The sequence below is a fragment of the Ambystoma mexicanum genome, chromosome 5p, assembly GCF_040938575.1.
Source record: "Ambystoma mexicanum isolate Mex_15411 chromosome 5p, UKY_AmexF1_1, whole genome shotgun sequence".
In the NCBI taxonomy this organism is placed as follows: Eukaryota; Metazoa; Chordata; class Amphibia; order Caudata; family Ambystomatidae; genus Ambystoma; species Ambystoma mexicanum.
Genome location: NC_090930.1, coordinates 6,438,417 through 6,457,762, shown reverse-complemented (window position 1 = coordinate 6,457,762; position 19,346 = coordinate 6,438,417). Strand labels below are relative to the sequence as shown.

Sequence of the window (19,346 nt, the reverse complement as noted above, 5' to 3'; positions counted from 1 at the left end):
CACGTCCACACCCGATCTCTCCTGTGTCCTGTGAGATGCAATGTGTATGGTCATTATTCAATGGTGCCCCCAGAGCCTGCCAGAGCGGCGCGGGGGGGGGCACAGAATTCATCAACACACCGAGTAAAGAAAAGGGCCATTTTAGTTTAGAAAGATGCCCTGTTCAGGAGACACCCCTAAATAGAGCACATGGAAGTTAACCTGCTAACTACCAAAAAAGAAGAATTATTTACATTCTTAAAGAAAACCTTTGGTTTTGTGAAACCTCTCCAAACTCTGTGTCTATGGCATGTCAGATTAATCATGTATTGATCTTTACACACTGTACTAGGGAGGAGTTCCTTCTGCATGCAACAATGTACACACCCTATGAAAATACACACACCACCAAAGTCACGGGGTTCCTCCGGGATAGTGTCAGAATATAACACTTCAACTTCCGCTCTCTCTGTATTTCTGCAAATGAGTCTTTGCTTTAGAAGAGCAAGGTCTCAGAATCTAGATAAGGGCTTGATATGGAGTAGCTCGACCCGGAAGTAACCCACTTTCAATGGAGTCCATGTCCAGCAGACAGGAAGTACTCCCACTAACCGTGTCCAGTATCTGCTCCCTTTTAGAAGGCATGACGTCTGTGCATTGCTCTCTTCAGAGCTGCAGCCACCTCCTTGTTCCGCAGGCTGTACAGAAGGGGGTTCAGCATAGGGGTCACCATGCAGAAGAGCACAGAGGCCAGAGTATCGATATGCACGGAGTACCCGTATGCGGGCCGGTTATAGTTGAAGTTCACAGTTCCGTAGTACAGAAGGACTACTGTCAGGTGGGAGCCGCAGGTGGAGAAGCTCTTCCACCTCCCCTCCACGGAGCGGATCTTCATGATGGAAGAGATGATCTTGATGTAGGAGATGAGGATGAAGACGAATGGGCTTATGCCTACAAACACCGTCACGACGTGCAGCACGGTGTTATTCATGGAGGTGTCCACACATGCAATCCTCAGGAGCTGAGGCACGTCGCAGAAGAAATGCTGAATGATGTTGGACCCACAGAAGGACAGCAAGCAGGTCAGGACTGTGTGAAGCACCGAGTTGAGAATGCCGATCACCCACGGACACGCCGCCAGTTGGACGCATGCATTTCTACTCATGATGATGGGGTAACGTAATGGAATGCAGATAGCGACATACCGGTCATAGGACATCACAGCCAAAAGAATGCACTCAGCACCAGTGCATGAGATCAGGAAGAAGAGCTGGGCCATGCAGCCTTGGAAGGAAATCCCCTTCTGGTCCATGATCAGGTTGTGCAGAAGTTGCGGGATGGTGGCGGTAGAGTAACAGATATCGAGAAGGGAGAGGTTACTGAGGAAGAAGTACATGGGTGTGTGAAGGTTAGCATTCCTCCAGATGAGTACGCATATCAGAATATTCCCAATCAAGGTAATCAGATAAATAAGTAGGAAGCCCAGAAAGACGAGAGCCTGGTACCTGGAGAGATGGGAGAAGCCCATGAAGAGGAAAACGCTGACAGATGTGTCGTTGGCCATGGATCCCGCCGACAACTGAAAGAGAGAATGACAGGATCTGAGAAGGTGATCATGTCAGCACTGTGAATGCCCAGCTCTAATCTTGCTGGGCTTGCAGAAAACCTGAAGGTAATGGAGGAGACCTGAGCATTTAGCCACAGATTGTAAACTTTGCCATCTTTTCAACATTCATCTAGAATCTTAGTGTAATGGAGGAGACCTGAGCATTTAGGCACAGATTCTAAACACTGCCAGCTTTTCAACATTCATCTAGAATCTAAGTTTATTGGAGGAGACCTGAAAATGTATGCACAGATTCTAAACATTGATAAACATTGCCAGCTTTTCAACATTCATCTAGAATTTTAGTGCAATGGAGGAGACCTGAGCATTTAGGCACAGATTCTAAACATTGCCAGCCTTTCAACATTCATCTAGAATCTAAGTGTAATGGAGGAGACCTGAGCATTTAGGCACAGATTCTAAACAGTGCCAGCCTTTCAACCTTCATCTAGAATCTTAGTGTAACGGAGGAGACCTGAGCATTTAGGCACTGATTCTAAACATTTCCAGCCTTTCAACATTCATCTAGAATCTAAGTGTAATAGAGGAGACCTGAGCATTTAGGCACTGATTCTAAACATTGCCAGCCTTTCAACATTCATCTAGAATCTAAGTGTAATGGAGGAGACCTGAGCATGTAGGCAAACATTTTAAACATTGCCAGCCTTTCAACATTCATCAAGAATCTTAGTGTAATGGAGGAGACCTGAGCATTTAGGAACAGATTCTAAACATTGCCAGCCTTCCAACATTCATCTAGAATCTAAGTGTAATGGAGTAGACCTGAGCATTTAGGCACAGATTCTAAACAGCGCCAGCCTTTCAACATTCATCTAGAATCTTAGTGTAATGGAGGAGATCTGAGCATTTAGGAACAGATTCTAAACATTGCCAGCCTTCCAACATTCATCTAGAATCTAAGTGTAATGGAGTAGACCTGAGCATTTAGGCACAGATTCTAAACAGTGCCAGCCTTTCAACCTTCATTTAGAATCTTAGTATAATGGAGGAGACCTGAGCATTTAGGCACTGATTCTAAACATTGCCAGCCTTTCAACATTCATCTAGAATCTAAGTGTAATGGAGGAGACCTGAGCATTTAGGCACAGATTCTAAACGTTGCCACCTTTTCAACCTTCATCTAGAATCTAAGTGTAATGGAGGAGACCTGAGCATTTAGGCACAGATTCTAAACATTGCTAAACATTGCCAGCTTTTCAACATTCATCTCGAATCATAGTGTAATGAAGGAGACCTGAGCATTTAGGCACAGATTCTAAACACTGCCAGCTTTTCAACATTCATCTACAATCTAAGTTTATTGGAGGAGACCTGAACATTTATGCACAGATTCTAAACATTGATAAACATTGCCAGCTTTTCAACACTCATCTAGAATTCTAGTGTAATGGAGGAGACCTGAGCATTTAAGCACAGGTTCTAAACATTGCCAGCCTTTCAACCTTCATCTAGGATCTTAGTGTAATGGAGAAGACCTGAGCATTTAGGCAAACATTCTAAACATTGCCACCCTTTCAACATTCATCTAGAATCTAGGTTTAATGGAGGAGACCTGAGCATTTAGGCACAGATTCTATACAGTGCCAGACTTTAAACCTTCATCTAGAATCTTGGTATAATGGAGGACACCTGAGCATTTAGGCACAGATTCTAAACATTGCCAGCCTTTCAACATTCATCTAGAATCTTAGTGTAATGGAGGAGACCTGAGCATTTAGGCACAGATTCTAAACATTGTCAGCCTTTCAACCTTCATCTAGAATCTTAGTGTAATGGAGGAGACCTGAGCATTTAGGCACAGATTCTAAACATTGCCAGCCTTTCAACATTCATCTAGAATCTAAGTGTAATGGAGGAGACCTGAGCATTTAGGCACAGATTCTAAACATTGCCAGCCTTTCAACATACATCTAGAATCTTAGTGTAATGGAGGAGACCTGAGCATTTAGGCACAGATTCTAAACATTAGCAGCCTTTCAACATCCATCTAGCATTCTTATTGTAATGGAGGAGACCTGAGCATTTAGGCACAGATTCTACACATTGCCAGCCTTTCAACATTCATCTAGCAATCTTATTGTAATGGAGGAGACCTGAGCATTTAGGCACAGATTCTAAACATTGCCAGCCTTTCAAGATTCATCTAGAATTGTATTGTAATGGAGGAGAGGTGAGCATTTAGGCACAGATTCTAAACATTGCCAGCCTTTCAACATTCATCTAGAATCTAAGTGTAATGGAGTAGACCTAAGCATTTAGGCACAGATTCTAAACAGTGCCAGCCTTTCATCCTTCATCTAGAATCTTAGTATAATGGAGGAGACCTGAGCATTTAGGCACAGATTCTAAACATTATCAGCCTTTCAACATTCATCTAGAATCGTATTGTAATGGAGGAGAGGTGAGCATTTAGGCACAGATTCTAAACGTTGCCTGCCTTTCAACATTAATCTAGAATCTTAGTGTAATGGAGGAGACCTGAGCATTTAGGCACAGATTCTAAACATTGGCAGCCTTTCAAAATTCATCTAGAATCTTAGTGTAATGGAGATGACCTGAGCATTTAGGCACAGATTCAAAATATTGCCAGCCTTTCAACATTCATCTAGAATCTTAGTGTAATGGAGGAGACCTGAGCATTTAGGCACAGATTCTTAACATTATCAGCCTTTCAACATTCATCTAGAATCGTATTGTAATGGAGGAGACCTGAGCATTTAGGCACAGATTCTAAACATTGCCAGCCTTTCAACATTCATCTAGAATATAAGTGTAATGGAGGAGACCTGAGCATTTACGCACAGATTCTAAACATTGCCAGCCTTTCAACATTCATCTAGAATCTTAGTGTAATGGAGGAGATCTGAGCATTTGGACACAGATTCTAAACATTGCCAGCCTTTCAACATTCATCTAGAATTGTATTGTAATGGAGGAGACCTGAGCATTTAGGCACAGAGTCTAAACATTGCAAGCCTTTCAACATGCATCTAGAATTGTATTGTAATGGAGGAGATGTGAGCATTTAGGCACAGATTCTAAACATTGCCAGCCTTTCTACATTCATCTAGATTCTTAGTGTAATGGAGAAGACCTGAGCATTTAGTCACAGATTCTAACCATTGCCAGCCTTTCAACATTCATCTAGAATCTAAGTGTAATGGAGGAGACCTGAGCATTTAGGCACAGATTCTAAACATTGCCAGCCTTTCAATATTCATCTAGAATTGTATTGTAATGGAGAAGACCTGAGCATTTAGGCACAGATTCTAAACATTGCCAGCCTTTCAACATTCATCTAGAATTGTATTGTAATGGATGAGAGGTGAGCATTTAGGCACAGATTCTAAACATTGCCAGCCTTTCAACATTCATCTAGAATCTAAGTGTAATGGAGTAGACCTGAGCATTTAGGCACAGATTCTAAACAGTGCCAACCTTTCAGCCTTCATCTAGAATCTTAGTATAATGGAAGAGACCTGAGCATTTAGGCACATATTCTAAACATTGCCAGCCTTTCAACATTCATCTAGAATCTTAGTGTAATGGAGGAGACCTGAGCATTTAGGCACAGATTCTAATCATTGTCAGCCTTTCAACCTTCATCTAGAATCTTAGTGTAATGGAGAAGACCTGAGCATTTAGGCACAGATTCTAAACATTGCCAGCCTTTCAACATTCATCTAGAATCTTAGTGTAATGGAGGAGACTTGAGCATTTAGGCACAGATTCTAAACATTATCAGCCTTTCAACATTCATCTAGAATCGTATTGTAATGGAGGAGACCTGAACATTTAGGCACAGATTCTAAACATTGCCAGCCTTTCAACATTCATCTAGAATATAAGTGTAATGGAGGAGACCTGAGCATTTAGGCACAGATTCTAAACATTGCCAGCCTTTCAACATTCATCTAGAATCTTAGTGTAATGGAGGAGACCTGAGCATTTGGACACAGATTCTAAACATTGCCAGCCTTTCAACATTCATCTAGAGTTGTATTGTAATGGAGGAGACCTGAGCATTTAGGCACAGATTCTAAACATTGCCAGCCTTTCAACATGCATCTAGAATTGTATTGTAAGGGAGGAGACATGAGCATTTAGGCACAGATAGATTCTAAACATTGCCAGCCTTTCTACATTCATCTAGAATCTAAGTGTAATGGAGAAGACCTGAGCATTTAGTCACAGATTCTAAACATTGCCAGCCTTTAAACATTCATCTAGAATCTAAGTGTAATGGAGGAGACCTGAGCATTTAGGCACAGATTCTAAACATTGCCAGCCTTTCAACATTCATCTAGAATTGTATTGTAATGGAGGAGATCTGAGCATTTAGGCACAGATTCTAAGCACTGCCAGCTTTTCAACATTCATCTAGAATCTAGGTTTATTGGAGGAGACCTGAACATGTATGCACAGATTCTAAACATTGATAAACATTGCCAGCTTTTCAACATTCATCTAGAATTCTAGTGTAATGGAGGAGACCTGAGCATTTAGGCACAGGTTCTAAGCATTGCCAGCCTTTCTACCTTCATCTAGGATCTAAGTGTAATGGAGAAGACCTGAGCATTTAGGCAAACATTCTAAACATTGCCAGCCTTTCAACATTCATCTAGAATCTAGGTTTAATGGAGGAGACCTGAGCATTTAGGCACAGATTCTAAACATTGCCAGCTTTTCAACATTCATCTCGAATCATAGTGTAATGGAGGAGACGTGAGCATTTAGGCACAGATTCTAAACATTGCCAGCCTTTCAACATTCATCTAGAATCTAAGTGTAATAGAGGAGACCTGAGCATTTAGGCACGGATTCTAAACACTGTAAGCCTTTCAACATTCATCTAGAATCTTAGTGTAATGGAGGAGACCTGAGCATTTGGACACAGATTCTAAACATTGCCAGCCTTTCAACATTCATCTAGAATTGTATTGTAATGGAGGAGACCTGAGCATTTAGGCACAGATTCTAAACATTGCCAGCCTTTCAACATGCATCTAGAATTGTATTGTAATGGAGGAGACGTGAGCATTTAGGCACAGATTCTAAACATTGCCAGCCTTTCTACATTCATCTAGAATCTTAGTGTAATGGAGAAGACCTGAGCATTTAGGCACAGATTCTAAACATTGCCAGCCTTTCAACATTCATCTAGAATCTAAGTGTAATGGAGGAGACCTGAGCATTTAGGCACAGATTATAAACATTGCCAGCCTTTCAACATTCATATAGAATTGTATTGTAATGGAGGAGACCTGAGCATTTAGGCACAGATTCAAAACATTGCCAGCTTTTCAACATTCATCTAGAATTCTAGTGTAATGGAGGAGACCTGAGCATTTAGGCACAGGTTCTAAACATTGCCAGCCTTTCAACCTTCATCTAGGATCTTAGTGTAATGGAGAAGACCTGAGCATTTAGGCAAACATTCTAAACATTGCCAGCCTTTCAACATTAACCTAGAATCTAAGTGTAATGGAGGAGACCTGAGCATTTAGGCACAGATTCTAAACATTGCCAGCCTTTCAACCTTCATCTAGAATCTTAGTGTAATGGAGGAGACCTGAGCATTTAGGCACAGATTCTAAACATTGCCAGCCTTTCAACCTTCATCTAGAATCTTAGTGTAATGGAGAAGTCCTGAGCATTTAGGCACAGATTCTAAACATTGCCAGCCTTTCAACAGCCATCTAGAATCTTATTATAATGGAGGAGACCTGAGCATTTAGGCACAGATTCTAAACATTAGCAGCCTTTCAACATTCATCTAGATTCGTATTGTAATGGAGGAGACCTGAGCATTTAGGCACAGATTCTAAACATTGCCAGCCTTTCAACATGCATCTAGAATCTTAGTGTAATGGAGGAGAACTGAGAATGTAGGCACAGATTCTAAACATTGCCAGCCTTTCAACATTCATCTGGAATCTTAGTGTAATGGAGGAGATCTGAGCATTTAGGCACAGATTCTAAACATTGCCAGCCTTTCAACAGCCATCTAGAATCTTATTATAATGGAGGAGACCTGAGCATTTAGGCACAGATTCTAAACATTAGCAGCCTTTCAACATTCATCTAGATTCGTATTGTAATGGAGGAGACCTGAGCATTTAGGCACAGATTCTAAACATTGCCAGCCTTTCAACATGCATCTAGAATCTTAGTGTAATGGAGGAGAACTGAGAATTTAGGCACAGATTCTAAACATTGCCAACCTTTCAACATTCATCTAGAATTGTATTATAATGGAGGATACCTGAGCATTTAGGCACAGATTCTAAACATTAGCAGCCTTTCAACATTCATCTAGAATCTTAGTGTAATGGAGGAGATCTGAGCATTACATTGGGTAATACCAACTATTAGAAACTCTTAAATGTGAAGAGAGCACTGTGATTGGACAATCTATGGGTGCTTCTAATGGGGAGAGCGCGCGCAGGTCTCAGTGCTCCACATTCTGGTGTTCCGGCCACCCCTGCATCCCACCCTTTCCTCTTCCTCGGTGGTGTCATGGTCCTATGCTGGAGGCCTGTCCTCAGCTTGTCACAGATCCCTACCCGCAAATGTTGCCCATCTTATCTCATCACTGCCCCACCTCCTGCCAGCAATGCCGGCCTTGTCCTTGGCATGCACCTTCTCGCAGCCCCCCACACCCCACAACATAAGTAGCGGCGAGATGCCACTGCATAAGCAAGGTACCCTGGAGGATATGAAGGATGGGTACGCCTCTCAGGATGGGCTGCACAGGGTGGCAATGACCGCTGAGTCCTGAGTCATTCCCACCCAGGGGTCAGGCTACAAGGCTTCCTTAATGCATTGAAGAGTTGGCAGTGCCATTCCAGAGAGTGCAGTGGCAGAGGGCTATAAAGGCTGGTATGGGGCATGTTAGGGAGAATTCTCACTTATGGCTAATTTCCCTTACCTATAGAGTCCCCCAGCAGCTTTGCTGGATTTGAAGGGTTCATTTCTTTTACCTGCTAGAAGTGAGACTCTTTTTCCCACTCTTAGGCAGCTTTGCTATGTGTGTTCTAGGCTATTTTTGTGTTTAATGCCTATGGGATCCTTTCTCTCACCCATAGGAACCATCTTTATGCACTTGTGTTACACAGCACCCTCCGTGCCGTGACACAGGGGTGTCGTAGCGACCCCCAAACATAGACTCCATTCCCTGGGATTGACTACTGTCTCCCAGGGCATGTAAAGTCCCCATTGACTTTACTAGTCAATCTCTATGAACGAACCCAGTACACCCCATCTTAATATGGAAGTACCGGAAGGGGTTAATGGTTTTTCCCCTATGTTCGTTTTCGAGAGGGTACCTTAAAGTCCCCCTCTACAAAGTTTCTGGCTGGTGGCAGTGCTTACTACCTTTTATATTCGACCGTGAATATTTCTCTATGGGATTTTCCCATTGTTCGAGGCTAATACTTTTACTGACAGCCTCTATCATACCGCCGGTTTATTTTATTATTAACTTTACTCCGGTAGGTTTTATTTGACAGAACTTTGATAAAACTTCTTTCTCGAGTCTTACTCTATTTTTCTAACCCAGGTCGGGGATCCTTTGTTCGCTCTTTTGGCGGGCTTCTGCACAGAAGCCCTCCTTTCGGCGCCTCTGAGTCTGTGGTGTGTCTGTTGTTTGGGAGGGGGAGTAGAATCCCTGGACAGAGTTGCCACAGCAACTCAGGTCGCACTCTAACCTGATAGGCTGGAGGGTCTCCCGCCAAGATGACCACTCCACTGTGTTAGTGACAGCTAGGCTGTATGAATGGGTCTCTTTCTGCATAAAAGCAGGGTCCTGAGGACTGGAAGAGCAAGACGTCGCCACTGGAACTACAGAACCGAAGGGGAGAGAAGCCAGAGACATCTTCAGCATCTACACCACCGGAGAAGCCCTGCCGGATCGTCTCACCAGTTTTCTTCCACACGACGAGAGGAGATCTTCAGCGAAAGAGCCTCCTTCCCTTGAGCTGGTGGGGTCAAACAGTTCACTAATCGTTTCCTCGGATCTGCCTTGGTCGAATCGACAGTACCCAGCACTTGGAGACCAGATAGCCAGGCAGCTATCGACCAGGACCGTGATTAAAAGGAGCGTACCTTTTAAACTTCGTTTGGCAGCAAGGCGGCTGGTTTCATCCCTGGGTAGTGCAGCGACTTGAACCTTCCTCCACGATGAGAGCCTCTCATCCTCTGTTAGACCCCTCTTGGCCCCCAAGGTGACGTGTTGGTGAAGGCTACACTGGCCACTGATGCACTAGCCGGGGCCACTCCCCACTGGAACCATGTATGCCATAGCTTCAGCAATCTGAGTCAGGCTCCCACCTTGCATAGGGTCGTGAAGCTGGAAACGAATGCCAACTGAATCCCCGAGACGTGTCTGCTCAGTGGCGCAATGACTCTTGGGTAGATTCGGGGTGTTCTCCCCTCCTCTGCCCCAATGCTGGGCCATGCCTGCCCTAGAGAGCTGTGGCAGGACACAGCAGGACACAGACACTGCACGGCGCCGAGCTGCACAGGTAACACAGGTCCAGCCACTTCTAATGTAACACGTTTCATATTCGGCACCTGCATTCGTATGGAAATGTTTTTAGGGACATGAAAAGGTGATGGGGCTAGTAGTTGCGTGTCAGAGGGTGGGGGGGGTGATTGGAAGGGTTAAAGGGGACAGGCGACTGCAGTCTCACAGCAGGTCCTGCGTGTGTTGTTTCAGACGTGAAGGAGAGAGTAAACTGCTCGTAACATTGCAGCTGCAACTGGATGGTCTCCTCAGAATGTGCTCTGAGGGGCTAGACCTAGCACCCGCTCCCCCCGCCCCCCAGCCGCCACACTCTCTGCTGATTGGTTGGCTACAGTGTTTCCCTGTTGTGAAGGCCCGCGGGAGCCCTGATGGAGCTCTGATGAGGTCACGCCTTTCCCAATATCCACCTGGTAGCGTTTACACGTCTCTATTTTCGGGGGGGAGGGTGCATTTTCCGTGCTGCTGCGGTGAGGTGCAGGCATGCGGCTGGTGCATGGCGGCTCACTGCAGCGCCTCCTGTTCTGGGACATTACAATTGGTCACATTCACAAAGGCATGTCACAGCCCCCCACCCTCAGCCGCCCCCGCCTGCAGGATCCCCCACACCCCCCCAGCCCTCAGCAGACTAGTGTGAGGTGGATCCGAGCACAGGGTGGGCGCGCAGGCAATGGTCTCCCAGGCCTTCAGGCATATCTAAGGGCAAGGCCCTTGGAGGGCACAGGCTGGGCGCGCGGGCATGCGTCTCCCAGGCCTTGAGGCATATCTAAGGGCAAGGCCCTTGGAGGGCACAGGGTGGGCGCGCGGGCATGCGTCTCCCAGGCCTTGAGGCATATCTAAGGGCAAGGCCCTTGGAGGGCACAGGGTGGGCGCGCGGGCATGCGTCTCCTAGGCCTTCAGGCATATCTAAGGGCAAGGCCCTTGGAAGGCACAGGGTGGGCGCGCGGGCATGCGTCTCCCAGGCCTTCAGGCATATCTAAGGGCAAGGCCCTTGGAGGGCGTGCGGGCAAGGCCCTTGGAAGGCACAGGGTGGGCGCGCGGGCATGCGTCTCCCAGGCCTTCAGGCATATCTAAGGGCAAGGCCCTTGGAAGGCACAGGGTGGGCGCGCGGGCATGCGTCTCCCAGGCCTTCAGGCATATCTAAGGGCAAGGCCCTTGGAGGGCACAGAGTGGGCGCGCGGGCATGCGTCTCCCAGGCCTTCAGGCATATCTAAGGGCAAGGCCCTTGGAGGGCACAGGGTGGGCGCGCGGGCATGCGTCTCCCAGGCCTTGAGGCATATCTAAGGGCAAGGCCCTTGGAGGGCACAGGGTGGGCGCGCGGGCATGCGTCTCCCAGGCCTTGAGGCATATCTAAGGGCAAGGCCCTTGGAGGGCACAGGGTGGGCGCGCGGGCATGCGTCTCCCAGGCCTTGAGGCATATCTAAGGGCAAGGCCCTTGGAGGGCACAGGCTGGGCGCGCGGGCATGCGTCTCCCAGGCCTTGAGGCATATCTAAGGGCAAGGCCCTTGGAGGGCACAGGCTGGGCGCGCGGGCATGCGTCTGCCAGGCCTTGAGGTATATCTAAGGGCAAGGCCCTTGGAGGGCACAGGCTGGGCGCGCGGGCATGCGTCTCCCAGGCCTTGAGGCATATCTAAGGGCAAGGCCCTTGGAGGGCACAGGGTGGGCGCGCGGGCATGCGTCTCCCAGGCCTTGAGGCATATCTAAGGGCAAGGCCCTTGGAAGGCACAGGGTGGGCGCGCGGGCATGCGTCTCCCAGGCCTTCAGGCATATCTAAGGGCAAGGCCCTTGGAAGGCACAGGGTGGGCGCGCGGGCATGCGTTTCCCAGGCCTTCAGGCATATTTAAGGGCAAGACCCAGGGAAGGCACAGGGTGGGCACGCGGGCATGCGTCTCCCAGGCCTTGAGGCATATCTAAGGGCAAGACCCTTGAAGGGCGCGCGGGCAAGGCCCTTGGAAGGCACAGGGTGGGCGCGCGGGCATGCGTCTCCCAGGCCTTCAAGCATATCTAAGGGCAAAGCCCTTGGAAGGCACAGGGTGGGCGCGCAGGCATGCGTCTCCCAGGCCTTGAGGCATATCTAAGGGCAAGGCCCTTGGAAGGCACAGGGTGGGCGCGCGGGCATGCGTCTCCCAGGCCTTCAGGCATATCTAAGGGCAAGGCCCTTGGAAGGCACAGGGTGGGCGCGCGGGCATGCGTCTCCCAGGCCTTCAGGCATATCTAAGGGCAAAGCCCTTGGAAGGCACAGGGTGGGCGCGCGGGCATGCGTCTCCCAGGCCTTGAGGCATATCTAAGGGCAAGGCCCTTGGAAGGCACAGGGTGGGCACGCGGGCATGTGTCTCCCAGGCCTTCAGGCATATCTAAGGGCAAGGCCCTTGGAAGGCACAGGGTGGGCGCGCGGGCATGCGTCTCCCAGGCCTTCAGGCAGGTGGAAGGGCAAGGCCCTTGGAAGGCACAGGGTGGGCGCGCGGGCATGCGTCTCCCAGGCCTTGAGGCATATCTAAGGGCAAGGCCCTTGGAGGGCGCGCGGGCAAGGCCCTTGGAAGGCACAGGGTGGGCGTGCGGGCATGCGTCTCCCAGGCCTTGAGGCATATCTAAGGGCAAGGCCCTTGGAAGGCACAGGGTGGGCGCGCGGGCATGCGTCTCCCAGGCCTTCAGGCATATCTAAGGGCAAGGCCCTTGGAAGGCACAGGGTGGGCGCGCGGGCATGCGTCTCCCAGGCCTTCAGGCATATATAAGGGCAAGGCCCTTGGAAGGCACAGGGTGGGCGCGCGCATGCCTCTCCCAGGCCTTGAGGCATATCTAAGGGCAAGGCCCTTGGAAGGCACAGGGTGGGCGCGCGCATTCCTCTCCCAGGCCTTCAGGCAGGTGGAAGGGCAAGGCCCTTGGAAGGCACAGGGTGGGCGCGCGGGCATGCGTCTCCCAGGCCTTCAGGCATATCTAAGGGCAAGGCCCTTGGAAGGCACAGGGTGGGCGCGCGGGCATGCGTCTCCCAGGCCTTCAGGCATATCTAAGGGCAAGGCCCTTGGAAGGCACAGGGTGGGCGCGCAGGCATGCGTCTCCCAGGCCTTCAGGCATATCTAAGGGCAAGGCCCTTGGAGGGCCCGCGGGCAAGGCCCTTGGAAGGCACAGGGAGGGCGCGCGGGCATGCCTCTCCCAGGCCTTCAGGCATATCTAAGGGCAAGGCCCTTGGAAGGCACAGGGTGGGCGCGCGGGCATGCGTCTCCCAGGCCTTCAGGCATATCTAAGGGCAAGGCCCTTGGAAGGCACAGGGTGGGTGCGCGGGCATGCGTCTCCCAGGCCTTGAGGCATATCTAAGGGCAAGGCCCTTGGAAGGCACAGGGTGGGCGCGCGGGCATGCGTCTCTCAGGCCTTGAGGCATATCTAAGGGCAAGGCCCTTGGAAGGCACAGGGTGGGCGCGCGGGCATGCGTCTCCCAGGCCTTCAGGCATATCTAAGGGCAAGGCCCTTGGAAGGCACAGGGTGGGCGCGCGGGCATGCGTCTCCCAGGCCTTGAGGCATATCTAAGGGCAAGGCCCTTGGAAGGCACAGGGTGGGCGCGTGGGCATGCGTCTCCCAGGCCTTCAGGCAGGTGGAAGGGCAAGGCCCTTAGAAGGCACAGGGTGGGCGCGCGGGCATGCGTCTCCCAGGCCTTCAGGCATATCTAAGGGCAAGGCTCTTGGAGGGCGCGCGGGCAAGGCCCTTGGAAGGCACAGAGTGGGCGCGCGGGCATGCGTCTCCCAGGCCTTGAGGCATATCTAAGGGCAAGGCCCTTGGAGGGCGCGCGGGCAAGGCCCTTGGAAGGCACAGGGTGGGCGCGCGGGCATGCGTCTCCCAGGCCTTGAGGCATATCTAAGGGCAAGGCCCTTGGAAGGCACAGGGTGGGCGCGCGGGCATGCGTCTCCCAGGCCTTGAGGCATATCTAAGGGCAAGGCCCTTGGAGGGCACAGGGTGGGCGCGCGGGCATGCGTCTCCCAGGCCTTCAGGCATATCTAAGGGCAAGGCCCTTGGAGGGCGCGCGGGCAAGGCCCTTGGAAGGCACAGGGAGGGCGCGCGGGCATGCCTCTCCCAGGCCTTCAGGCATATCTAAGGGCAAGGCCCTTGGAAGGCACAGGTTGGGTGCACGGGCATGCGTCTCCCAGGCCTTCAGGCATATCTAAGGGCAAGGCCCTTGGAAGGCACAGGGTGGGCGCGCGGGCATGCGTCTCCCAGGCCTTGAGGCATATCTAAGGGCAAGGCCCTTGGAAGGCACAGGGTGGGCGCGCGGGCATGCGTCTCCCAGGCCTTAAGGCATATCTAAGGGCAAGGCCCTTGGAGGGCGCACGGGCAAGGCCCTTGGAAGGCACAGGGTGGGCGCGCGGGCATGCATCTCCCAGGCCTTCGGGCATATCTAAGGGCAAGGCCCTTGGAAGGCACAGGGTGGGCACGCGGGCATGCGTCTCCCAGGCCTTGAGGCATATCTAAGGGCAAGGCCCTTGGAGGGCGCGCGGGCAAGGCCCTTGGAAGGCACAGGGTGGGCGCGCGGGCATGCGTCTCCCAGGCCTTCAGGCATATCTAAGGGCAAAGCCCTTGGAAGGCACAGGGTGGGCACGCGGGCATGCATCTCCCAGGCCTTGAGGCATATCTAAGGGCAAGGCCCTTGGAAGGCACAGGGTGGGCACGGGGGCATGCGTCTCCCAGGCCTTCAGGCATATCTAAGGGCAAGGCCCTTGGAAGGCACAGGGTGGGCGCGCGGGCATGCGTCTCCCAGGCCTTCAGGCAGGTGAAAGGGCAAGGCCCTTGGAAGGCACAGGGTGGGCGCGCAGGCATGCGTCTCCCAGGCCTTGAGGCATATCTAAGGGCAAGGCCCTTGGAGGGCGCGTGGGCAAGGCCCTTGGAAGGCACAGGGTGGGCGCGCAGGCATGCGTCTCCCAGGCCTTGAGGCATATCTAAGGGCAAGGCCCTTGGAAGGCACAGGGTGGGCGCGCGGGCATGCGTCTCCCAGGCCTTGAGGCATATCTAAGGGCAAGGCCCTTGGAAGGCACAGGGTGGGCGCGCGGGCATGCGTCTCCCAGGCCTTCAGGCATATCTAAGGGCAAGGCCCTTGGAAGGCACAGGGTGGGCGCGCGGGCATGCGTCTCCCAGGCCTTCAGGCATATCTAAGGGCAAGGCCCTTGGAAGGCACAGGGTGGGCGCGCGGGCATGCCTCTCCCAGGCCTTCAGGCATATCTAAGGGCAAGGCCCTTGGAAGGCACAGGGTGGGCGCGCGGGCATGCGTCTCCCAGGCCTTCAGGCATATCTAAGGGCAAGGCCCTTGGAAGGCACAGGGTGGGCGCGCGGGCATGCGTCTCCCAGGCCTTCAGGCATATCTAAGGGCAAGGCCCTTGGAAGGCACAGGGTGGGCGCGCAGGCATGCGTCTCCCAGGCCTTCAGGCATATCTAAGGGCAAGGCCCTTGGAGGGCGCGCGGGCAAGGCCCTTGGAAGGCACAGGGAGGGCGCGCGGGCATGCCTCTCCCAGGCCTTCAGGCATATCTAAGGGCAAGGCCCTTGGAAGGCACAGGGTGGGCGCGCGGGCATGCGTCTCCCACGCCTTCAGGCATATCTAAGGGCAAGGTCCTTGGAAGGCACAGGGTGGGCGCGCGGGCATGCGTCTCCCACGCCTTGAGGCATATCTAAGGGCAAGGACCTTGGAAGGCACAGGGTGGGCGCGCGGGCATGCGTCTCCCAGGCCTTGAGGCATATCTAAGGGCAAGGCCCTTGGAAGGCACAGGGTGGGCGCGCGGGCATGCGTCTCCCAGGCCTTGAGACATATCTAAGGGCAAGGCCCTTGGAAGGCACAGGGTGGGCGCGCGGGCATGCGTCTCCCAGGCCTTCAGGCAGGTGGAAGGGCAAGGCCCTTAGAAGGCACAGGGTGGGTGCGCGGGCATGCGTCTCCCAGGCCTTCAGGCATATCTAAGGGCAAGGCTCTTGGAGGGCGCGCGGGCAAGGCCTTTGGAAGGCACAGAGTGGGCGCACGGGCATGCGTCTCCCAGGCCTTGAGGCATATCTATGGGCAAGGCCCTTTGAGGGCGCGCGGGCAAGGCCCTTGGAAGGCACAGGGTGGGCGCGCGGGCATGCGTCTCCCAGGCCTTGAGGCATATCTAAGGGCAAGGCCCTTGGAGGGCACAGGCTGGGCGCGCGGGCATGCGTCTCCCAGGCCTTCAGGCATATCTAAGGGCAAGGCCCTTGGAAGGCACAGGGTGGGCGCGCGGGCATGCGTCTCCCAAGCCTTCAGGCATATCTAAGGGCAAGGCCCTTGGAAGGCACAGGGTGGGCGCGCGGGCATGTGTCTCCCAGGCCTTGAGGCATATCTAAGGGCAAGGCCCTTGGAAGGCACAGGGTGGGCGCGCGGGCATGCGTCTCCCAGGCCTTCAGGCAGGTGGAAGGGCAAGGCCCTTGGAAGGCACAGGGTGGGCGCGCGGGCATGCCTCTCCCAGGCCTTGAGGCATATCTAAGGGCAAGGCCCTTGGAAGGCACAGGGTGGGCGCGCGGGCATGCGTCTCCCAGGCCTTCAGGCATATCTAAGGGCAAGGCCCTTGGAAGGCACAGGGTGGGCGCGCGGGCATGCGTCTCCCAGGCCTTGAGGCATATCTAAGGGCAATGCCCTTGGAAGGCACAGGTTGGGCGCGCGGGCATGCGTCTCCCAGGCCTTGAGGCATATCTAAGGGCAAGGCCCTTGGAGGGCGCGTGGGTAAGGCCCTTGGAAGGCACAGGGTGGGCGCGCGGGCATGCATCTCCCAGGCCTTGAGGCATATCTAAGGGCAAGGCCCTTGGAGGGCGCGCAGGCATGCGTCTCCCAGGCCTTGAGGCATATCTAAGGGCAAGGCCCTTGGAGGGCACATGGTGGGCGTGCGGGCATGCGTCTCCCAGGCCTTGAGGCATATCTAAGGGCAAGGCCCTTGGAAGGCACAGGGTGGGCGCGCGGGCATGCGTCTCCCAGGCCTTGAGGCAGGTGGAAGGGCAAGGCCCTTGGAAGGCACAGGGTGGGCGCGCGGGCATGCGTCTCCCAGGCCTTCAGGCATATCTAAGGGCAAGGCCCTTGGAAGGCACAGGGTGGGCGCGCGGGCATGCGTCTCCCAGGCCTTCAGGCATATCTAAGGGCAAGGCCCTTGGAAGGCACAGGTTGGGCGCGCGGGCATGCGTCTCCCAGTCCTTCAGGCAGGTGGAAGGGCAAGGCCCGTGGAAGGCACAGGGTGGGCACGCGGGCATGCGTCTCCCAGGCCTTGAGGCATATCTAAGGGCAAGGCCCTTGGAAGGCACAGGGTGGGCGCACGGGCATGCATCTCCCAGGCCTTGAGGCAGGTGGAAGGCAAGGCCCTTTGAAGGCACAGGGTGGGCGCGCGGACATGCGTCTCCCAGGCTTTGAGGCATATCTAAGGGCAAGGCCCTTGGAAGGCACAGGGTGGGCGCGCGGGTATGCGTCTCCCAGGCCTTGAGGCATATCTAAGGGCAAGGCCCTTGGAGGGCACAGGGTGGGCGCGCGGGCATGCGTCTCCCAGGCCTTCAGGCATATCTAAGGGCAAGGCCCTTGGAAGGCACAGGGTGGGCGCGCGGGCATGCGTCTCCCAGGCCTTCAGGCATATCTAAGGGCAAGGCCCTTGGAAGGCACAGGGTGGGCGTGCGGGCATGCGTCTCCCAGGCCTTGAGGCATATCTAAGGGCAAGGCCCTTGGAGGGCACAGGGTGGGCGCGCGGGCATGCGTCTCTCAGGCCTTGAGGCATATCTAAGGGCAAGGCCCTTGGAGGGCACAGGGTGGGCGCGCGGGCATGCGTCTCCCAGGCCTTGAGGCATATCTAAGGGCAAGGCCCTTGGAGGGCACAGGGTGGGCGCGCGGGCATGCGTCTCCCAGGCCTTCAGGCATATCTAAGGGCAAGGCCCTTGGAAGGCACAGGGTGGGCGCGCGGGCATGCGTCTCCCAAGCCTTCAGGCATATCTAAGGGCAAGGCCCTTGGAAGGCACAGGGTGGGCGCGCGGGCATGCGTCTCCCAGGCCTTGAGGCATATCTAAGGGCAAGGCCCTTGGAAGGCACAGGGTGGGCGCGCGGGCATGCGTCTCCCAGGCCTTCAGGCAGGTGGAAGGGCAAGGCCCTTGGAAGGCACAGGGTGGGCGCGCGGGCATGCCTCTCCCAGGCCTTGAGACATATCTAAGGGCAAGGCCCTTGGAAGGCACAGGGTGGGCGCGCGGGCATGCGTCTCCCAGGCCTTCAGGCATATCTAAGGGCAAGGCCCTTGGAAGGCACAGGGTGGGCGCGCGGGCATGCGTCTCCCAGGCCTTGAGGCATATCTAAGGGCAATGCCCTTGGAAGGCACAGGGTGGGCGCGCGGGCATGCGTCTCCCAGGCCTTGAGGCATATCTAAGGGCAAGGCCCTTGGAGGGCGCGTGGGTAAGGCCCTTGGAAGGCACAGGGTGGGCGCGCGGGCATGCATCTCCCAGGCCTTGAGGCATATCTAAGGGCAAGGCCCTTGGAGGGCGCGCGGGCATGCGTCTCCCAGGCCTTGAGGCATATCTAAGGGCAAGGCCCTTGGAGGGCACATGGTGGGCGTGCGGGCATGCGTCTCCCAGGCCTTGAGGCATATCTAAGGGCAAGGCCCTTGGAAGGCACAGGGTGGGCGCGCGGGCATGCGTCTCCCAGGCCTTGAGGCAGGTGGAAGGGCAAGGCCCTTGGAAGGCACAGGGTGGGCGCGCGGGCATGCGTCTCCCAGGCCTTCAGGCATATCTAAGGGCAAGGCCCTTGGAAGGCACAGGGTGGGCGCGCGGGCATGCGTCTCCCAGGCCTTCAGGCATATCTAAGGGCAAGGCCCTTGGAAGGCACAGGGTGGGCGCGCGGGCATGCGTCTCCCAGTCCTTCAGGCAGGTGGAAGGGCAAGGCCCGTGGAAGGCACAGGGTGGGCACGCGGGCATGCGTCTCCCAGGCCTTGAGGCATATCTAAGGGCAAGGCCCTTGGAAGGCACAGGGTGGGCGCACGGGCATGCATCTCCCAGGCCTTGAGGCAGGTGGAAGGGCAAGGCCCTTGGAAGGCACAGGGTGGGCGCGCGGACATGCGTCTCCCAGGCTTTGAGGCATATCTAAGGGCAAGGCCCTTGGAAGGCACAGGGTGGGCGCGCGGGCATGCGTCTCCCAGGCCTTGAGGCATATCTAAGGGCAAGGCCCTTGGAGGGCACAGGGTGGGCGCGTGGGCATGCGTCTCCCAGGCCTTCAGGCA

At 53.9% G+C, this 19,346-nt stretch overlaps 1 protein-coding gene across 1 annotated transcript; it reads right to left on the bottom strand.

Annotated features, from left to right (window-relative positions):
* Positions 1-349: 349 nt before the first annotated feature.
* Positions 350-1,550, bottom strand: LOC138481611 (olfactory receptor 5V1-like). The gene has a single exon (XM_069613806.1). The coding sequence runs from the start codon at positions 1,541-1,543 to the stop codon at positions 614-616; it is 930 nt and encodes a 309-aa protein (XP_069469907.1). The 5' UTR covers positions 1,544-1,550; the 3' UTR covers positions 350-613.
* Positions 1,551-19,346: the final 17,796 nt, after the last annotated feature.

Coding starts and splice junctions, on each gene's coding strand:
- LOC138481611 (XM_069613806.1), bottom strand. CDS start 1,543: ATGGCCAACGACACATCTGTCAGCGTTTTCCTCTTCATGGGCTTCTCC.